The sequence below is a fragment of the Rhamphochromis longiceps genome, linkage group LG11 (assembly GCF_057381845.1).
Source record: "Rhamphochromis longiceps isolate RC_006_pf linkage group LG11, R_longiceps_female_GT1.1, whole genome shotgun sequence".
In the NCBI taxonomy this organism is placed as follows: domain Eukaryota; kingdom Metazoa; phylum Chordata; class Actinopteri; order Cichliformes; family Cichlidae; genus Rhamphochromis; species Rhamphochromis longiceps.
Window position 1 is genome coordinate 26,192,192 of NC_140567.1, and position 21,321 is coordinate 26,213,512.

Genomic DNA, 21,321 nt, shown 5'->3' on the forward strand with positions numbered 1-21,321 from the left:
TCAGCTTCAGTTCTCCATTGCTCTCCTCATGGCTATCTGTTGGTCCCTTGAGGTCTACAAATCAACTGCTTTTTGGACTTCTTTTTCCAGTCATCTACACCTACGGGCATCTCGCAGCTTTGGAGGCTGCAGGCATTTAGAGACTGATAGCTGACTTCGCAAAAGTCCACTTTTTTTTTTCCATTCATGTGTTTGTTTTTCATATGCAGCCTTATTTAGATGGGTTCACCACAGCAGATAGCTCTGCGTGTTTTGAATTGGCAGATGGCTTTCCTGACGTAACCCCAAAGGTATTTGTGTCCCTTCCCAGGATCGAACCATGGATCTTTTGCTTGTTAGATGAACGTGTAAACCAAATAATCTTGTTAAAAAAATCAACATGGTCTGTCCTGTCAACTTCTCTACCATTTGGAGTTGGAGTTAATTTGTAGTTAGTGTATTGCAATGTTAATTCTCTGTGGACAAGTCACAAAAAACAGGCAGGCACACAGGCATCCTCAGACCCTTGTGCTCATCACTCAGACCTGAACGGACCCTACTGCACTTGCAGACATGGAAAGTATAAACATGTATAAGACCTCACAGGGTTAACTGGAAAACAGTTTCTGTTCCACAAGAGTCGCTTCCCTCAACAGTTACCCTCTCATATCAGGCTAAGTTTTTAACTTTTAGATTTAGATAAATAGGTGTATCTGTAGGAAAATTGGATTGTATTTTATTGTAAAGGAGAAAATTCAAAGCCCTGCTCACACATCTCCCACGCACTAATGAAAACACTGTTGACATTTTATCATAAATGTTACAGCAAAAGAAACAAAGAGTTGTGCTGAAAGTGATAAGACTCTTGTATAATCAAAAACCAGCATTATAACTGTGTTTAATACTATTATTTGTTTTACCTCCCAGTACCTCAAATACAAAGACCACGAGCAGTGTTGACACATTATGATTAAGAAGCACTCACATTTTATTCCAGTGTTAATGTCACATTGGGATTAACACTGAGTGTCCTGTTTCCTTTGTCCTTTATCGTAGCGTGCTTTGAAAGTCACCCACAGTGTTACAGTGTGACGATTAAAGCTCCTGCACAGTTTGAATTCTCCACATTTAGGTTTTGGGGTTTTCTCTTCTTCATGTGGCCCAAGAACACATGATTTTGATAGAGGACGGCTAATATTTCATGCATCTTTGCTGATTGTCACAGTTAGAAACTGAAAACTGAAACACTTCATAGTATTGCCGTTGTTTGTACTCAGCCAGACATCGCAGTGTTGCACCGCTGCACAATCAGATTGAGACAGCTACCAGCTGATGCATCACGTAAACTTCACAGGTCATATTTTCCTGGGTAAATTTTCATTAATCAGTAAATTAGGTGGACCAACTTTTAGTTAGAGAAAGTGGCCGTTTACAGGAATTCAAAGCTGTCTTATGCTATAATTAACGTATTTAATAAATGTTGGTAATTTCAAAATATATATCATATAAAAGTGTAACTTAGATTTTTTTTACCTTGGCTTTTGTGCCAGTGAAGCATGTAGGTGCATGCTTGTGTGTGTCTGTGTGCATGTTCATGTCTTAGGAGAGACGTTAATGTCCTGGGAGCAGACCGGCGTCACTTTGGTGAGAGTAAATATACCTAAAAGCACCCTGAGAGCAACAGGACTCTTCTCTCACTGACACAATATTATTCTGCTGTTCTTCACAAGCTCTGGGGAACTCGTACACACACACACACACACACACACACACACACACACACACACACACACACACACACACACACACACACACACACACACTTTCTCTCTCTCCCACCAAGCTTGTTTATGAGTGTGATTACACAGAGAGAGGTCCGGTTGTCCAGCTCACCTGAGAGCGCATCAGGTGCAGTGCCCTGGGGCTTTGTGTCTGTTTGTGTTTGGACAGTGCTGTGTATTTTTTGGAACGGCTCACTTTTTGTGCCTGACAGTGAGTTTTTGTTTTTGTTTCCTGTTTTATTCCTTCTGTTACTGTGTGAAAAAGAGAGATAGTGTTTGTTTAGGTGTCCCATGTGGTTAGATGCCAAACTCCTGGGTCCTAAATTCAACCTCTCACAAACAGTGTCAGCATCTTTAGCATCCAGGCGACTTCTCTAGGGTAATTAAATATTTATTGCCTTGGTTTTGCCCGGTGTTTAGTCAGTTGACGGATATATAAAATATTAAATGATCAGTAAAAAAGTATGCTGGACAAATTCACTGGCCAGCCGCTGGCTGATTTGAGCTAGTCATTTTTTTTCACAGTATAAATGATGTGAAAAAGAAAGTACAATCACTTTTCATGCTAAGCTTCAGTATTAGGACGTAATTAAAAAAACAGGTTCTAAAATGACATAAATACAATCTCAGATAAATCATTACATGACACAGATTACACTGTGCCATTATTTATTTAACAAAAACCAAGTTAAAATCCAGAACAACTCCCACACGACTCCAAAACATCATTTTGATTAAGAGATCCTTAACAGCACCACACAGTACTGACCCACACATATGGTTCTTACACACACACTGGACTTTCTGGACTTTGTTTTTGCACAACACTGGTCACTATATTCTTCATTTCCGGTTAATACTTGTACAGCTGCTGTTATTGTGTATATATTTATTTATATTTAGATTTCTTCATACATTCTTATATAGTTCTATATTGTGTATTGTGTACTTTGTTGTACAGTTATTTTATTTTCAACTTTAATTTATATATTTTATCTTATTCTTCCCAGTTAAATTTACCCTTCATTCTAATTTGTGTTGTACAGTTATTTCATTTTTAACCTTAATTTATATTTTATTCCTTCCTAGTTAAATTTACCCTTTTTAATTTTTCATATTTATTTCCTATCTTATTCATAGCCTTTCCTTTTTTGTTTTCTTTAGGTCACGAGCAGTTGTCCAAGCATTTCACTACATATCGTACTGTGTATGACTGTGTACGTGACAAATAAAATTTGAATTTGAATTTGAATTTGAACAGCAGAAATTGCTGTTATATTTTTTATGCCACACTAATTTCTCATTTCTAAGAATACTTTTTTTTAAGCTGATTTCCCAGCTTTCAGACAGATCCGATACTGATTATAATTTTTTTCTTTTTTATTAACGTTGGGAATACAGAATCTCTGTTGAAAACACTGTAGCTCATGCCCTACTTTAAACTTTCTTCAGGGTGTCTGAAGTTAATCAGAACTTGTGCATCCATTTTATGCTGACTGACACTCTGCAGCTTTCAAAGTCATTTCCTGAAATGTGCACATCAACTGTACCAGTACTAAAACACACTAATTTAGTGCTTAGTCAGTTGCTCAATTAGAGTAAAACCCAAACCACACTCTGTTCATAGTCTTGCCCTAAACTAATGGATATTTATGTTGTGACTTAACAAGCCCTTTACAGTTTAGCAGTGGAGCATGTAAACCAGACCTGGAGGGCTTGTTCTGGAAGAGAGAGTCCCTATGGACGTGTGTGCATTTTCTTCCTCTTTACTGCTCCTCCCCTCGGTTTCCTGGAAAAGACGTCTGTGTGCGCGCTAGAAGACGCGCTGCACAGATCCGAGCCGAGAGAAGCAGGGAGACCAAATTGCTCATCTTACATCATCCTGTCCTCAGTCTCTGTGTCACTTGTGTCCTCATCGCACTTCTGTACTTTCCCTCTTCCCCCGGTCCATGCTGTGTATTCGTTCTCTCTCTCTTTGGCTCTCCCACTGTTGAACAATAACCCCAGTGTGTTTAAGAGAGTGTGTGTGTGGCGCTATTTTTGGCCCCTCCAAGGCCACAAAACACTCTCTACTCCTTTGCCGCTTCTGTTTCTTTCTCCTGGCTGCTATATAACAGTAAGTAAGACCCTATGGAAAGCATAACCTGTGGTGACCTCTAAGGTTACTTGATGTTTGTGCGTTTTTGTGACTAATTTGCCTTCGTGGCACCAGGTGAGGTGCAGGGCATGAATGTTCTTGGCTCGGGCAAGACCTCCAGCAAGAGCAAGTTCTCCAAGGGAAATTACCCTCCATCTGGATTATTCACAACAAGCTGCATTCCTCTGGATAATTGTTTCCCAACAAATAAAACCTTCCCAGCATGTTTTCGTAAAACCGCACCGATTTCAAGCCTTTGCAGAAAAAAAGTCAAACAACATCTAACTCAAGTGCTGCTGAAGTTAAAAAAAAAAGGACATTTATTCCTAGTTTTATTTATCTTTTTTTGATATTTCTAATCCTGACTGCTTATGTGTTCAGAGATGTTTCTAATTAACTAGTTCTCTGATCCAACTGAAAAGAAAGAGAATAATGATAGTTGTGCTGCTTTTTTTAATCAATTTTAGAACAAAAATGCCAAATATTCTCTGCTTCCAATCAAGATTTACTGGTTTTCCTCACTCTGATAGGATCGACTTAAGTATTTTGTGAGTCTGAGACTGTCTGAAGCTATCTGAAAATGTCCTTTATAAACCATACAATGAACAGCTTGAAAGACAATCAATGGTGGCATCTAGGTGACTGTCTTTAATGACTTCAAAAAACAAACATCTGGACTATGTTTTTCTAGAAGTTCATATTTCGAGGAAAATCTTACATTTACTTTGAATAAGAAAAGACTAAAGCATTCAGAACTTTTCCCTTCAATCTTTGTGACAGGTTGTCGTGCTCCTGTCTTTTCTCTCTGTATGTCTCACTTTTCCACTCTTCTTCTGGTATTGGCCCTAATGAATTTTTAATGGACTTTGTGGGAAGAGTCCAGACACTTTGGGATTCAGGCATATGGGCTCTGATTACCATCCTCCTCCACCTCCTCCTGCTCCCGTGGAGCCCGCCCTCCTCTCTCTCTTTTTTCAGTCTTGCTTTCTCTGTCTCACCCCTTTGAGCCTTTTATTATCCAGTTTCTGTCCCCTCTGTTCCCTCTGCTCAGCGCTTCAGGCTGTTTCAATCATCCAAGCATCTGTGACAAAGACAAGGCCGTGTATATGAATGTGCTACAGGCAAATACCAACCGACTGTCTCTTAGTTTTAGTGCTTTTACAGGCTGTGAGTGAGCCGACACTGACCTCACCCCTCCTCGTCCACACACAAACACACTTACACTAGTTGTTTCCCAGATCCACACTAAAGCTGGGTTGAGTTAAAGCAATACAGTGCCAGCCAACTGCCGCTAATGCCTGTTCAGAGTCCCCGTATAAAAACCCTGAGTCTGCAACTCTGCTGTTAGTTTGGCACAGGCCTGTCAGTTGATTTGCTGCTGAGTAGGACTCACAGCTCTGGGAATCTCTCCTCCTCATCTTTTTTCTCACTCCTATACTTTGTCTGACTGCCCGTCTGTCTCTGCCTCCTTCCCATCAGCTCTATCCTTCTTGGCAATTGAGTCCCAGGCTGGTGATCCAGGCAGTTACTTTTCCTGTTAATTGGAAGATAATTTCACCAGCAGAGACCAAGGGGCATTTTTGGTCAAGGTGATCAGAAACTCCCTGGGAAGCATGGCATCTACCCAGTCAAGACTTCATCATCACTGGTTAAATGTGAACACTGTCTCCATGTAAAGTGGAGATTGAGGAATGCATCAGTTTATTGCATCAAGAAAATGAAATGCATGTTTCTTTGTTTTTGTAACACAGCAAAAACTAAATGATTACCAAATGGTTTGGGACAGAAGCTGCCTCATTAGTTGCATGATGAACTTTTCTTCGAATTGATTTATGTACTAGATACTAAATGTACTCCTTTATAGACTTCTCCTTTTCTTGATTACAACTAAATGAAATCCATGTACAGTGGGGCAAAAAAGTATTTAGTCAGCCACCGATTGTGCAAGTTCCCCCACTTAAAATGATGACAGAGGTCAGTAATTTGCACCAGAGGTACACTTCAACTGTGAGAGACAGAATGTGAAAAAAAAATCCATGAATTCACATGGTAGGATTTGTAAAGAATTTATTCGTAAATCAGGGTGGAAAATAAGTATTTGGTCACCTCAAACAAGGAAAATCTCTGGCTCTCACAGACCTGTAACGTCTCCTGTAAGAAGCTTTTCTGTCCCCCACTCGTTACCTGTATGAATGGCACCTGTTTGAACTCATCATCTATATAAAAGACACCTGTCCACAGCCTCAAACAGTCAGACTCCAAACTCCGCCATGGCCAAGACCAAAGAGCTTTCGAAGGACACCAGGAAAAGTATTGTAGACCTGCACCAGACTGGGAAGAGTGAATCTACAATAGGCAAGCAGCTTGGTGTGAAAAAATCAACTGTGGGAGCAATCATCAGAAAATGGAAGACATACAAGACCACTGATAATCTCCCTCGATCTGGGGCTCCACGCAAGATCTCATCCCGTGGGGTCAAAATGATCATGAGAACGGTGAGCAAAGATCCCAGAACCACACGGGGGGACCTGGTGAATGACCTGCAGAGAGCTGGGACCAAAGTAACAAAGGTCACCATCAGTAACACACTACAATGGCAGGGAATCAAATCCTGCAGTGCCAGACGTGTTCCGCTGCTGAAGCCAGTGCATGTCCAGGCCCGTCTGAAGTTTGCCAGAGAGCACATGGATGATACAGCAGAGGATTGGGAGAATGTCATGTGGTCAGATGAAACCAAAGTAGAACTTTTTGGTATAAACTCAACTCGTCGTGTTTGGAGGAAGAAGAACACTGAGTTGCATCCCAAGAACACCATACCTACTGTGAAGCATGGGGGTGGAAACATCATGCTATGGGGCTGTTTTTCTGCCAAGGGGACAGGACGACTGATCCGTGTTAAGGACAGAATGAATGGGGCCATGTATCGTGAGATTTTGAGCCAAAACCTCCTTCCATCAGTGAGAACTTTGAAGATGAAACGAGGCTGGGTCTTCCAACATGACAATGATCCAAAACACACCGCCCGGGCAACAAAGGAGTGGCTCCGTAAGAAGCATTTGAAAGTCCTGGAGTGGCCTAGCCAGTCTCCAGACCTCAACCCCATAGAAAATCTGTGGCGGGAGTTGAAAGTCCGTGTTGCTCGGCGACAGCCCCAAAACATCACTGCTCTCGAGAAGATCTGCATGGAGGAATGGGCCAAAATACCAGCTACTGTGTGTGCAAACCTGGTAAAGACCTATAGTAAACGTTTGACCTCTGTTATTGCCAACAAAGGTTATGTTACAAAGTATTGAGTTGTATTTTTGTTATTGACCAAATACTTATTTTCCACCCTGATTTACGAATAAATTCTTTACAAATCCTACCATGTGAATTCATGGATTTTTTTTTTTTTCACATTCTGTCTCACAGTTGAAGTGTACCTCTGGTGAAAATTACTGACCTCTGTCATCATTTTAGGTGGGGGAACTTGCACAATCGGTGGCTGACTAAATACTTTTTTGCCCCACTGTATATTCATGACTGTTCATGCAGTCCCTGATCTATAGTTTTTGCCGTGTAAGAGAGGATCTGAGTGGAATTAAACTGTATGTGGAAACTGTCAACATGTGCAGCTATTGCTGTCATACCACAGCATGTTCTAATGGGAATGATAACAGCACTCTTGTAACCATGATTGCTGGGTAATGTTGTCAGAATGGCTTTTGGGGTTACACAGGAGAGAGAAGACGCAGATTAGGGGTGGTAAAAACTGCAGCGACACATTAAATTAATTATAAACTCCACGAAAAGAGATCCTCTTGAGAGGCTGCGACTTATGGAGCGGGCATCCATAAGAGAGCTCTCGAGCAGCTCAGCACCATTTCTCCTTCTTCATGAGTCTTGTGCTGTTTATCTTTCTCTCCCTTCCACTCTTTCCTCACTTACTAGCTTTCATCTCCTTGGGCCCCTCCTTCTCCTCTTGCATTGTGGAAGTCATTGTTGGACTGGTGAGCAGCACACATAGCTGGAATAGCAGCAGTGTTAGAAGTCTGCTAGGGGGCTTGCCGCCAATATCACACGGAGGAAAAGAGGCATCCGCACTCTCAGAAAGGAGAAGGAGGAAGGAGAGAAGCAGTGAAGGAGGAGGGGAGGGGATAAGCAATCTGACCTGGATGACAACAGACTACCAGACGAGCAATGATCTCATCGCTCCCTTAATCCCCCTTTCCCTCCATCCACCCCCTCTCTCCTCTCCCACTCGAGCCATTGTCTCTCTCTTTCTTATCCCACTCTTGTTTCCCAGATCTCCCTCCCCTGTCTCTTTTCTCCTACTTTCTTTTCTCTGTTCTCTTCTTGTCCTAGAGCTCACCCCATCTCGTCTTGCCTTCTTCTCTTTCACTTCAGCAACACCCCCATTACTCCCTCCCTCTCTTCCCCCTCCTGCTCCTCTTCTCTGTCCCTTTTGCATCACTTTCTACCACCTGCCCCTCAGTTGTCCCAACTCACAACACACACTTTTTGACACACTCACACTCTCTCCAGTGTCCCAGGGCAGAGATTAGGCGCACCCCTATCGTCAACTGCCACACCATTTTCTACATTATTGATGCAGTGTGTGTGTGTGTGTGTGTGTGTGTGTGTGTGTGTGTGTGTGTGCGTGTGCGTGCGTGCGTGCGCGCGTGCGTGCGCGCGTGCGTGCGTGTGCTGTAAAGGCTATCTGGTGTCTCCCCTGGGAGGGAGAGTGGTGAGGGAGGAAGGGAGCCAAATAGACAGAGAGTCGAGGTCAGAGAGGTTAAGTGTGGTGGTGGTGAGTGGAGGTTAGGTCATGGTCTGCAAGCTCTTCCCTACTCCTGCTTTCCCTGTAATACTCATCTACACAGGTTGTATGATAAAACACACACACCGATTCCAAGATTCCCAAACTTCTCCTATCAGTTGTATGAGGCTGAAGCAAATCGGAGCGTGTGTGTGTGTGTGTGTGTGTGTGTGTGTGTGTGTGTGTGTGTGTGTGTGTGTGTGTGTGTGCGAGCGATAGCTGATCCTCTGTGACTCAGGACTGCTTGGGCTGAGTGGATAGAAGGACAAAGACACCTGTTCTTGCTCTCAGCATTCCTCTAAACATAATCCTTACCATCTCTGTCACGCACACACTCGCTCACAGGGTCACTAAAGAGAGTCGCTTATGCTTTGTCCTCTACCAGCACCGGGCAGGCATCATATGAGGTCTTTGATGTTCAGGATTTGACAGGTAACCGATGAGTTATACATGACAGCATGATGTATGTAAAGAACATACATGCACGCCGGTGCATTGTGCTCGTAGCTCTTGTGTTTTTTAAAGCGCTGCTGCTCTTGACAGTGAATCATTGGGCCTTGAATTTATTTTTAGCAACACTGCTGCCACTACATGAAAAAATTAATGTACACAGACGAACAACAAAAACAATAATAGTAATCATAACAGGGGGCTTTTTTTGTTTTTTTTAAGAGACGACATTTTACATAAAACGCGAAGGACAGCAATGCATCATAGTTTTAGCAAAGTTTTCTGCCATAATTCAGCACTTGAATTTGTCCTGGGTCTGCCCCTGGGTGTCCTCCGAGTTGGACATGGTCTAAACACATCACCTTAGGGGGATGCTAATCAGATCCTGAACCGCATCAATTTGGCTCTTTCCGATGTGGAGGAGTAACCTCTCTTGAATATTATAATTTCATTTATCCTTGAAGAAATCTATATGCTAAACATAGTACATATACAGGGAGTGCAGAATTATTAGGCAAATGAGTATTTTGTCCACATCATCCTCTTCATGCATGTTGTCTTACTCCAAGCTGTATAGACTCGAAAGCCTACTACCAATTAAGCATATTAGGTGATGTGCATCTCTTTAATGAGAAGGGGTGTGGTCTAATGACATCAACACCCTATATCAGGTGTGCATAATTATTAGGCAACGTCCTTTCCTTTGGCAAAATGGGTCAAAAGAAGGACTTGGCAGGCTCAGAAAAGTCAAAAATAGTGAGATATCTTGCAGAGGGATGCAGCAGTCTCAAAATTGCAAAGCTTCTGAAGCGTGATCATCGAACAATCAAGCGTTTCATTCAAAATAGTCAACAGGGTCACAAGAAGCATGTGGAAAAACCAAGGCGCAAAATAACTGCCCATGAACTGAGAAAAGTCAAGCGTGCAGCTGCCAAGATGCCACTTGCCACCAGTTTGGCCATATTTCAGAGCTGCAACATCACTGGAGTGCCCAAAAGCACAAGGTGTGCAATACTCAGAGACATGGCCAAGGTAAGAAAGGCTGAAAGACGACCACCACTGAACAAGACACACAAGCTGAAACGTCAAGACTGGGCCAAGAAATATCTCAAGACTGGTTTTTCTAAGGTTTTATGGACTGATGAAATGAGAGTGAGTCTTGATGGTCCAGATGGATGGGCCCGTGGCTGGATTGGTAAAGGGCAGAGAACTCCAGTCCGACTCAGACGCCAGCAAGGTGGAGGTGGAGTACTGGTTTGGGCTGGTATCATCAAAGATGAGCTTGTGGGGCCTTTTTGGGTTGAGGAGTCAAGCTCAACTCCCAGTCCTACTGCCAGTTTCTGGAAGACACCTTCTTCAAGCAGTGGTACAGGAAGAAGTCTGCATCCTTCAAGAAAAACATGATTTTCATGCAGGACAATGCTCCATCACACGCGTCCAAGTACTCCACAGTGTGGCTGGCAAGAAAGGGTATAAAAGAAGAAAAACTAATGACATGGCCACCTTGTTCACCTGATCTGAACCCCATTGAGAACCTGCGCTCTATAAACCTCACCGACATATGCATATGAAAGGCGTGTGCTGTAGAGGCCGATAATGTGTCGTTTTCAGTTGGAAATGTCTTCTTTTTTCACACACATGCTGTAGCTGCCGGTCTTCTAAGTGTTTGCTGTGTATCAGTTTCACCCAGTGACCTGAAGTGTGATGTGTCTGTACAGTGACCGCTGCCAAAGTCCCCCCAAAAAAATCATTACGGATATCTTCACACAGAGTTGCTGCCAGCACAATATTTGCTATAGCAGCAATACTATTTTCTTTGCTTTCCCTTTGAGGTTTATTTTGCATTTTCTTTTTCTTCCTTTCTTTCTTTTCTTTTTTTTTTTTAAAGAGCCTTGCTTGGACATTCATAAAAACTCCCTGCAGACAGTAGGACTCCCAGTAAACAGTAATCTGGGCCATTCCAGATAAAATCAATCAAATCTGTGAAAAGATCCCACCTGACCCCCTCCAAGTCAGCTTTGGCATATTTACTGACACCATGACAAATTTTGTCTTCATATTATTAGGGCTGTGCGATATGACCAAAATCTAATATCTCGATATAAGACATCTATCGTCCGATAACGATATAAATCACAAAAATTTTACATTTTCTGAAAATTCTGTGAATCTCGGGCAGCTCAACTTGTGTGAAGTGTTTCCAGCTGGGCGTCGTGTATCTGGAGTCCAGTGTTTTAACCGATGCATGAAACGATACATTTTTAGACATAGGTTGTAACAACTGCCATTTTCTTTGTGAGTATTTATTACACAGCGTGCTGCGGGGAACAGCCTGTTCTAACGTTTGAGTCGAAGGTTTATTTTTTAGCACCTGGCGGCTCTTTTTTGCTTCTCATCTGTAAGCACACGACATACAGTGGGGCAAAAAAGTATTTAGTCAGCCACCGATTGTGCAAGTTCCCCCACCTAAAATGATGACAGAGGTCAGTAATTTGCACCAGAGGTACACTTCAACTGTGAGAGACAGAATGTGAAAAAAAATCCATGAATCCACATGGTAGGATTTGTAAAGAATTTATTTGTAAATTAGGGTGGAAAATAAGTATTTGGTCAATAACAAAAATACAACTCAATACTTTGTAACATAACCTTTGTTGGCAATAACAGAGGTCAAACGTTTACTATAGGTCTTTACCAGGTTTGCACACACAGTAGCTGGTATTTTGGCCCATTCCTCCATGCAGATCTTCTCGAGAGCAGTGATGTTTTGGGGCTGTCGCCGAGCAACACGGACTTTCAACTCCCGCCACAGATTTTCTATGGGGTTGAGGTCTGGAGACTGGCTAGGCCACTCCAGGACTTTCAAATGCTTCTTACGGAGCCACTCCTTTGTTGCCCGGGCGGTGTGTTTTGGATCATTGTCATGTTGGAAGACCCAGCCTCGTTTCATCTTCAAAGTTCTCACTGATGGAAGGAGGTTTTGGCTCAAAATCTCACGATACATGGCCCCATTCATTCTGTCCTTAACACGGATCAGTCGTCCTGTCCCCTTGGCAGAAAAACAGCCCCATAGCATGATGTTTCCACCCCCATGCTTCACAGTAGGTATGGTGTTCTTGGGATGCAACTCAGTATTCTTCTTCCTCCAAACACGACGAGTTGAGTTTATACCAAAACGTTCTACTTTGGTTTCATCTGACCACATGACATTCTCCCAATCCTCTGCTGTATCATCCATGTGCTCTCTGGCAAACTTCAGACGGGCCTGGACATGCACTGGCTTCAGCAGCGGAACACGTCTGGCACTGCGGGATTTGATTCCCTGCCGTTGTAGTGTGTTACTGATGGTGACCTTTGTTACTTTGGTCCCAGCTCTCTGCAGGTCATTCACCAGGTCCCCCCGTGTGGTTCTGGGATCTTTGCTCACCGTTCTCATGATCATTTTGACCCCACGGGATGAGATCTTGCGTGGAGCCCCAGATCGAGGGAGATTATCAGTGGTCTTGTATGTCTTCCATTTTCTGATGATTGCTCCCACAGTTGATTTTTTCACACCAAGCTGCTTGCCTATTGTAGATTCACTCTTCCCAGTCTGGTGCAGGTCTACAATACTTTTCTTGGTGTCCTTCGAAAGCTCTTTGGTCTTGGCCATGGCGGAGTTTGGAGTCTGACTGTTTGAGGCTGTGGACAGGTGTCTTTTATACAGATGATGAGTTCAAACAGGTGCCATTCATACAGGTAACGAGTGGGGGACAGAAAAGCTTCTTACAGAAGACTTTACAGGTCTGTGAGAGCCAGAGACTTTCCTTGTTTGAGGTGATCAAATACTTATTTTCCACCCTAATTTACGAATAAATTCTTTACAAATCCTACCATGTGAATTCATGGATTTTTTTTTCACATTCTGTCTCTCACAGTTGAAGTGTACCTCTGGTGCAAATTACTGACCTCTGTCATCATTTTAAGTGGGGGAACTTGCACAATCGGTGGCTGACTAAATACTTTTTTGCCTCACTGTAATCTTTCACGTGATTCAGTTTATTTTGAAAAGTCTCAACAGGATCTTGAGCTTTATTCTGAAAGGTTTATGTGGAAAATAAACAAGCGGACACGCGATGATTTTAGCGTCGTTGTTGCTAACGACATCACATAAAAACAGGCTCTTGTCAGTCCCTAGTGTGGTTATATTAAATATAAGAGAAGGAGAGAACCTTAAGAAATTAATATAGCCACTACAGTGACCAACAAAACGATGAAAAACTGTAAGCAGTTTATTTTGCGACACCACGAAACAAACGATAGCGTAAAATGAAACGATAGACGTTTTTAATATCGTCATCCAATATATCGTTATATCGAACAGCCCTACATATTATAAAAAATATTCTGTGTTACAGGCCCTCAAATCACAGAGGTTTGTCTAAATTTGCTGCTTTTGAATTCACACTATCTTTTCCAACATTTTTAAACCCTCTTATCTTCTTAAATACAGGAGATGGCCACAATTTTCAAGGCTGAAAAACAGCAACCAAATCAATTTTACACCCACTCCCAAGTGTCATAATTTAAAGCTGAAATCTTGCACCCCCTCAACTTTAAGCATCATGGAAAGTATTATAATTTCAACAGCAAAAGTGCATCATTTTAGAATTAACAATGTTGAGTAACAGAAACAAACATTTGACCTTTATCTGTTTTCTGATAATTCTTTGGAGAAAACTTCAAAAGGTGAATTTTGTGTAAACTTTTAAGAGATCATATCATCACGTGGGATAACTGGCTGGTCAAAACAAGTTATAGCATGTGAAAGGTCCTGTTTTAACCCTTAATCTTTCTTTAAAGCAGAATCTCAGGGGTCATTTGTTAACAAATGTTCTGCACTGCTCACACATTTCTTTTCAGTCACATCTTTTAGCCATCAGCTACACACATTTAAGTCTATTTGGGAGTTAAAAGTATTTTTTCCTTTGTCTGGAAAGATGGTGTTGTCATGTTCAGTAGGAGTGTTTGTGTGGGTGATTATTTAATTTTTTTTTTTAAATCGTTGCAGCAGCACGCTCAGTGAGCCAGTATGTTTATGATAGCCGCAGGTCTCTTCCCCTGTGACTGTAGGGTTTGATCATGCCAAACGTGTTTACTTGAATATTCGAAAGAGAAAGAGGAGGAGGAGGAAGAGGGGGGTGGGAAGTGAAAAAGGAAATAAAATGACAGTGAGTGAGTGTGGTGCCATTTGCGTATTAACTGCTACCTACATATGCAAACCTGGAAAGTCTGAGAATATACAGCCACGGATGACACAGTTTGCAGCTTTTTGCTTTTTTTTTTTTTTTTTTTACACCCATGGTCATTTCACACAACTAAACAATAATCTTTAGTTTAAACAAACTGGCTGCCTGCACAGCTGCCGTTCGTTGGCCACCCACTATCTACATAAGAGTCAGCGCTGATAAGATCCTGTCTGGAGTTTGTAGAAGGAAAATGTGTAGGCATCTTCTACATACTTTGAGTGATATTCAAAAATCTTTCTTTTCAATCACAAAATGACTCCTGAGTAGGTGGGATGACTGAATGATTCACTGACCGTGTCTCGCAAATACACTGTGGAGGAAAACCACCAAGAAAAGGTGGTGAGAAACGAGCCTACATTAGATGAGTAAGAAGACACATAGGAAGAGCTCTTTCCTTTTCTGGTTTTATTTTTTTAGTCTAAAAAAACAAAGGAAGCCTAAATGCACTAGTTAAGTTACTCAAGGTGATGAAATGCTTCAATAGCAACTAGGGCTGCACGATTTTGCATAAAATGAGATCACGATTCTTTCACGATTTTCTTTTCCAATATAAATATTTATTGCACTTATTAACTGCACATCAACTTCGTAACAGTTGAGACTGAACATAAAACAACAAATGTCTCACATTTTGTTGTTGCCGCAAAATGTCGTACTGCTTGAAATTCCGTCTCCACCGTTGCTCGACACTGCGTGTATAGAGCAGGTAGTGCAACAATAGAAAAATAGTTGCGGGACGGCACTGTGTAACGTTTGTCTAGGGTGTTGATCATTTTCCTAAATCCCTCGTTTTGCACAGTGTTGATGGGAGCCATATCTTTGGTCAGGTGATAAGTGATAGCCTCCGTAATTTCTTTGTGCCTGCGGGAGTTCGACGGGTATAGGGAAGCGCTGTATAAGGTTCCCGTTATTGATGTTTGGGTGGTTGACCGGGACGGATTTTCTCCTGTCACTTTCTCGTCATCCCTGACGTGCTCTCCGTTGTTTTTTCCCTGCTAATTTTAGCATCACACGGCACAGCTTCTGTGTCACGTGGTATAAGGCTCCGCCCTTGTCATTTGTTGAGCAGGAAGAGTGAGCGCTTGTTTTCATGCAGAGTACGTCCCGGATCAAAATGCGGTACAATCGTTGTCTTTTTTTTTTTTTTTTTTAAATCGTTGTCATTTGGAAATGAGATCGCACATAAGTATGAATCGAGATCGCGATTTTCTAACGATTAATCGTGCAGCCCTAATAGCAACGCTTACGGACAGATTTATAGATGTCTGGCAGATGTGCTTTGAATGAGAGAAGGCTTCTGCTATATAAAATCTAATTTGTAGAAAACAAGACTGGGAGATATTGATTCATGCTTCCCCCCCCCCCCCAACTTTATAGATACAAAGCAAATATCAAATACAACAGGCCAACAGCCAGCTAAACAGTTTAATACTATAGTTTCAGCTATACTAGCTATAGCCCAGAAAAATGAGAAATTAAACTCCAGCAACAGACATAAAGACAGCTCTATCAACTATATTCAGCTGTAAGAGAGAATCAAGCATGAGATGTTAACCAGAGAAGTTCATTTTTATCTTCAGTATCATGCAGCTCCTGATTTTCATTAGTCCTCTCAGTGCTTTGTCAGTCATCACACTCCTGATCTATGTATTCAAGCATCATAAACTGCTGAGGGAGGCTCAGCACTAATAGTAGATATGGGCAGAGGTCACTAACAGCAGCTTCTGTGGTTCTCAGCACTCATCGTAATGATTTCACCACTACTTTTTATGGATTCTCAGCAGAGTCTTCAATGCTTTGGATAATTTGCTGTCTACTTTCAAAAGGCAAGAAACTTTCAGCTGCTCCCTTATTTGCAGTGGATCACCATAGTGGATGGATGCACATGTTTTGATTTGGCACACATTTTAATGCCAGATGTACTTCCTGACAAAGCCCACCCATTCATCTATGCCTGGTGACCAACACTAGGAGTACACTAGCTGGTGACCCCCTGAAACTAACTGGTTTTAGTTTTGAGGCTGCGTTTGTGCCTCCTCCCAGTCTCGAATTACTACACCATGGAGTAAGTCTTTTTTCAAAGTGCTAAAAAAATGAAATACGTTTTTTTCATTTGCTCATTTCTCAGCTGTTTATCAGCTTGCCAAAGGAGGATGAAGCCAAACATGATTCTCAAACACGTTAATCGGGTATTAAGATCCATATACAGGAGCTTGTGTTGTTAAGATTGCATTTAAATAAATGCACAGTGCATGCAGGATGATTATGGCTGCTGGCACCACTGACCCCTGTGTCCCTTGTAAAATAATATCCATGTAATAAACCCTCATTAATGCCAGAAAGGTATTGATTTAACTCTAGGGTTAATAGTTTTATTAGGGCAATATCTATGGTAGTTACAGCATTCTTCCATCAGATAAATTATGAGAAACGCTTCTTAATTTAATCCACTGTGTCACACAGTAAACACACAGCAGCCTTTTCATGGCATTGCATGATGTTACATGCAGGTCCTTTTGCTCGGCTATTTTTTTCGGAGTAATCTGACACTTGTGCCGTTTGCAGAACACACAAAAAAAATCACACAGACTATATCAGCAGGATCGAAAGGCATTAAATGTCCCGCATAATGACACTTTAGCAGGGTGGATGCTATTTCTTCAGCGAGACAACCTCCTCACCGGAGCGTCTGTCAGAGCTCCGATGATAATTGTTGATAAAATAAAAGTTCAGTCCAGGATACGTGTGGCTAAATATTACAGTGCGATAGTCTGTTTTGCTCAGTCGTGTCACATTCTCTTGACCACCCAGGCGACAGAATGTTAGTGGGAGACTTGCACAAACATTTTCAAAAACACACACGCGCGCACTGGCACAAAAACTCTTTCAAACTCGTACATTTGGGTGCACACATGCTCATGCAAACAGTCATATACCCACGCCCACAGTCTCATTCTGCCTGTCTCTTGCTCTGCATTTCCTTCGTGCCGAGGGTGGAGAGAGAGAGAGAGAGATGGAGGGATAGGCAGGGGAGATGACTGGCCATGTTGTTTTGCTACAGTCAGAGGAAAGAGTGACAGCATGAGAGGAAAGAGGTGGAGGAGAGGTGGAAAGGTTTTTCGTGTGCCTAACTGTTCCATGAAGCCCACTAACGCTGCAGCTTTCAGTGTTGTAGTTTCAGTGTGCGTGTGTGTTTCCTGTAAAGAGCCACTCTGGTGAAATTGTGACCTAATCACAGCAGAGGAATGTGTTTTATGCCAAAGCTTCAGACGGTACAGATTAAGACAATTAAAGTTACAGGGGGCATGCTGGGGTTGAGCAGGTCGAGGCATGCATGCACCGATTACTAATAAGAGCCAGTCAGGTAGTCAGTCATGTAGCAAGAAAATATGGATCAGAGTGCTGAAGAGGTTTAGGTTGCTTCTCTTCTCACATCCTTGCTTTTTATTTTCATCGCGCATGCATTAGTTCAGGGGTTGGCTGCAAAACATATGTGAGCCTTATAATGACTGTGACACAATGATGAACGTACATTAGACTATCAAGATTACTAATAGCCAATGGGTTTCACTTAAAGTGAAAAAGTTTAAAGGGAAAACTTCTGTTTGCACATTTAGGCAATATTAAGCTATTAATTCGGCTAAACTTAGCCTACTTTGATAACAAAAAATAAAGCTTTATTTTGAGTCTAGATGCAGATCAAACAAACCTGTAAGCCAGCAGCATTAAAACCTAGCCTGAAGCCGTACTGATAAATTCTCTATTTTCCTCAACAATTGGATTTGATAACTAGCCACAAACTAGCAGTTTATCTTCATCTGGTGCAAATGAAGTTGTGACTCACTTATGCAAACTTGTCATAGTCACAGGTAGCCACTAAAAATGGTGTCTTGTGAGGTTCTGGAGATATAGATCCATGACCTGTGTTAATACCTCTACTGTTATCAAAATTAGGTGCGCTTTGTGTCATCAGTACAGTCATCTAAACAGTTAAAGTGAATAAAATGTAACTGGTGTAAACGAATCTTATAGAAACATCTTAGACCTTTGTTAAAATTTCTTCCGGTGTGGTTAGAAAACATCTTTGAGATTTCAGAAATTTCCATTAGGTTGGTGTGAGGTGTTGATTATTAGAATAAGTCGCAAATGTAAAAATGTGTGTTTGTGCTTCATCTCGTCTGTTTTACTCTTTTCTTCTCTTGCTGGTGTTTCTGACTTTTCTGTCCACTTACGCATTTTTCACAGGTCTAATTTTTACTTCTCACAGGGTCTAACTGCCCAATAAAAGAGAAAGTATTTTTAGAAAAAAGCCCTGCAGTTTATCTTATTTTTTTCTTGCTGGAAATACAGGGAGGACTTGGAGAGTAGTGACGACAGTATGAATGAGAGCAGTGCACTCTGTACTAAGCTGCACTGTTGTATGTGATCTATACTTGGCCAGACACCTGTAATCTTCTTTTCCCTGTTAGCGCAGTCACCTGAAACTGCTCCTGACTCATAACTGTAATCATATCTTAGTCTTTTCTTTTGCCTTCCTTTAAACTAGTTTTCTATAGCGTGTATTTCCCTACAGAGACAAAAGGCGAGTCATCCGGGTGCACTTCAGTTCATCCAAAAAGATGTCTTTTTACTAGAATTTATGAATACGACCCGCGCTCTCTACATCACCATTCACTGTTCTTGGCAAGGCTCGAATGACCCCCCTCCACCCAACACTAATATCCCCACTCTCTTTATCTCTGTATTACAGGGTTCGCCTTCCCAGAATGGGCTTACAAGCCCGAGTCAAGCCCTGGTTCCAGACAGATCCAGCTGTGGCACTTCATCCTGGAGCTGCTCAGGAAAGAGGAGTATCATGATGTCATCGCCTGGCAGGGGGACTATGGCGAGTTTGTCATCAAGGATCCAGATGAAGTGGCTCGACTCTGGGGGGCCAGGAAGTGCAAACCCCAAATGAACTACGATAAACTGAGCAGGGCTCTGAGGTATGATGACTGAGAAATATACTGTTATCGTAAACAGTTATTTTCACATAAAGTTGCTAAAACAAAAGGACTGTCAAAACAAGAACCGTACAAATTATCTTTAGTATTCATTGACATATATTAACTAATTTTAGAAAGGCAGAATCTTTTCCTTCTTGCATCTGCAGTGGTGTGTCTGAGGCTTAAAGCACTGAGGGCTACACCTAGGCCCGTGCCAAACAGCTGTTCCAGCTTTGACAAACACAGTGTGCAGTGGAGAGCGCTACAGTAACCCCTCAGCAGCACTGGGTTTAACAACTTTGCTCCAGCCTATCATTCATTCGGGACACAGCCAGCCTGCTTGTAGGGTTAACTTTTCATTCTTGTCAGTTTATAATTTTCTCAATTTAATGTTTTGCTTTTAGTAATTTTAATATATTGAAAGAAAAGAAAAAACTAAAAAAGGAGAGGCATGAACTTGTCCAGGTTGCTCCAAGCAAAGAAGGAGAATTTCTGGCCACAGCTTGAACAGCATTTTTCTTAAAGTCTGGTTTATATTTTTATTTCAGTAAACTAAAATGGTTTTGGTTTTTATTTAGTGTGATGTAATGACCTCACAGCGGACACATTAGAATCCTCAGGGGAAATTTGGCATGTGCAGACTTTGTTTTTTTGAGGGTGTATTTGGTGACCTCATTGGCTTTAAATGCCACTGACCTGAGCAAATTTAACTATGAAGGAGTTTCCTGTGGTTGTTGATTATTAATTTCAGTTAACACCAGTGATCCTTTAATGTCAAGTACTGACTTTATCATCTGATTTGTACCTGTGGATTACTTCCAGTGTGGCTTTTTGTGAAGATTTGGGGTGTATTTGAAATTGCCCGTCGAATGATTGGTTGAGTTTATTATGAATAAACTTACTTATTATTTTTGAATTGTGTTTCCTACGTCTTAGGTTAATCAAGTTGGGCTTGTCGGTAAAGGAAATGGCATTAAGACCAAATAACCCTATAAAACAAATCAAATCTGAGCCACAGAGCAGCTGCTTTTCATTGTGTTTATTTGGCTTTTATAAATAGACTTTAGTTTACAGTATTGATGGATAGATGAAAAACCAATAGAAGTTACATGTTAACAACAACTTTCAGCATATTCAGAGCTGAATATTACAGGGATCACATACCCCAAGGGGCTCTTCTCAGCTGCTCGCTGTAAGCACTGTATCTCATTCACTGTGTCTTGTTGTGTACTGCCAAACAGAGCCAAGATTAAGCTAAGCACTTTAAAGAAAGCCACATAGGCCATTAAAGGAGGGAAATGCTTTGAATTGCTTAATTTAGGGCTGGGAAGGCTTATGCACGCTCATTTACACTGCTGAGATTAAGATAACTTCTACAGATGGTATCCTCTGGGGACAGAGGGAATTAACATGGACTTCTTATGTGCGCATACAAACATTCAGACTTGCAATCTGGATTTAGAAATCCTGAATTAGAGAGAAAAAAAGAACGTGGACGGGGATATTTCTGGTCAGGCTCTGTATTTATAGCACGTCCATCCTCTGCTGCTGTAACAGATTTGAAGCTCAAGCTCCACTAAGTGCTTATATATAGTGGGTCTTAGTGCCCTCTGATGGACCAGACTTAGAGCCTGATTATCAACAAGGTCCCCACACAGGAGTTCACTCCTGTTTGGGAAAGTTCACTCCTGTGTCCTCATCCAGCTTCCAGCAGCCAGGTCCTCTCCCTCTAAAGTGAGCTGGCTTATAGCGATAAGGACAGTCAACAAAACAACACGCACACAAACAAACATGCACCTTTGCGTTGTCACCTGATTTGACACCAGAGCTCCTTCAGTGCCCGAAATGAAGCCTCTCAAGACACATTAATAGTAATGTGGCAACAGGATTAGTGGCACTGAAG

The 21,321-nt window shown here is 41.8% G+C and overlaps 1 protein-coding gene across 1 annotated transcript in view; it reads left to right on the forward strand.

Moving 5' to 3' along the window:
- The window catches only part of erfl3 (Ets2 repressor factor like 3), a 72,720-nt gene that overhangs the window by 30,859 nt on the left and 20,540 nt on the right, over window positions 1-21,321 (forward strand). Inside the window, exon 2 of the mRNA XM_085423344.1 lies at window positions 19,184-19,418. Within this exon, the coding sequence (XP_085279470.1) occupies window positions 19,184-19,418 (235 nt within the window). The remainder of the gene's footprint in view (window positions 1-19,183; window positions 19,419-21,321) is intronic.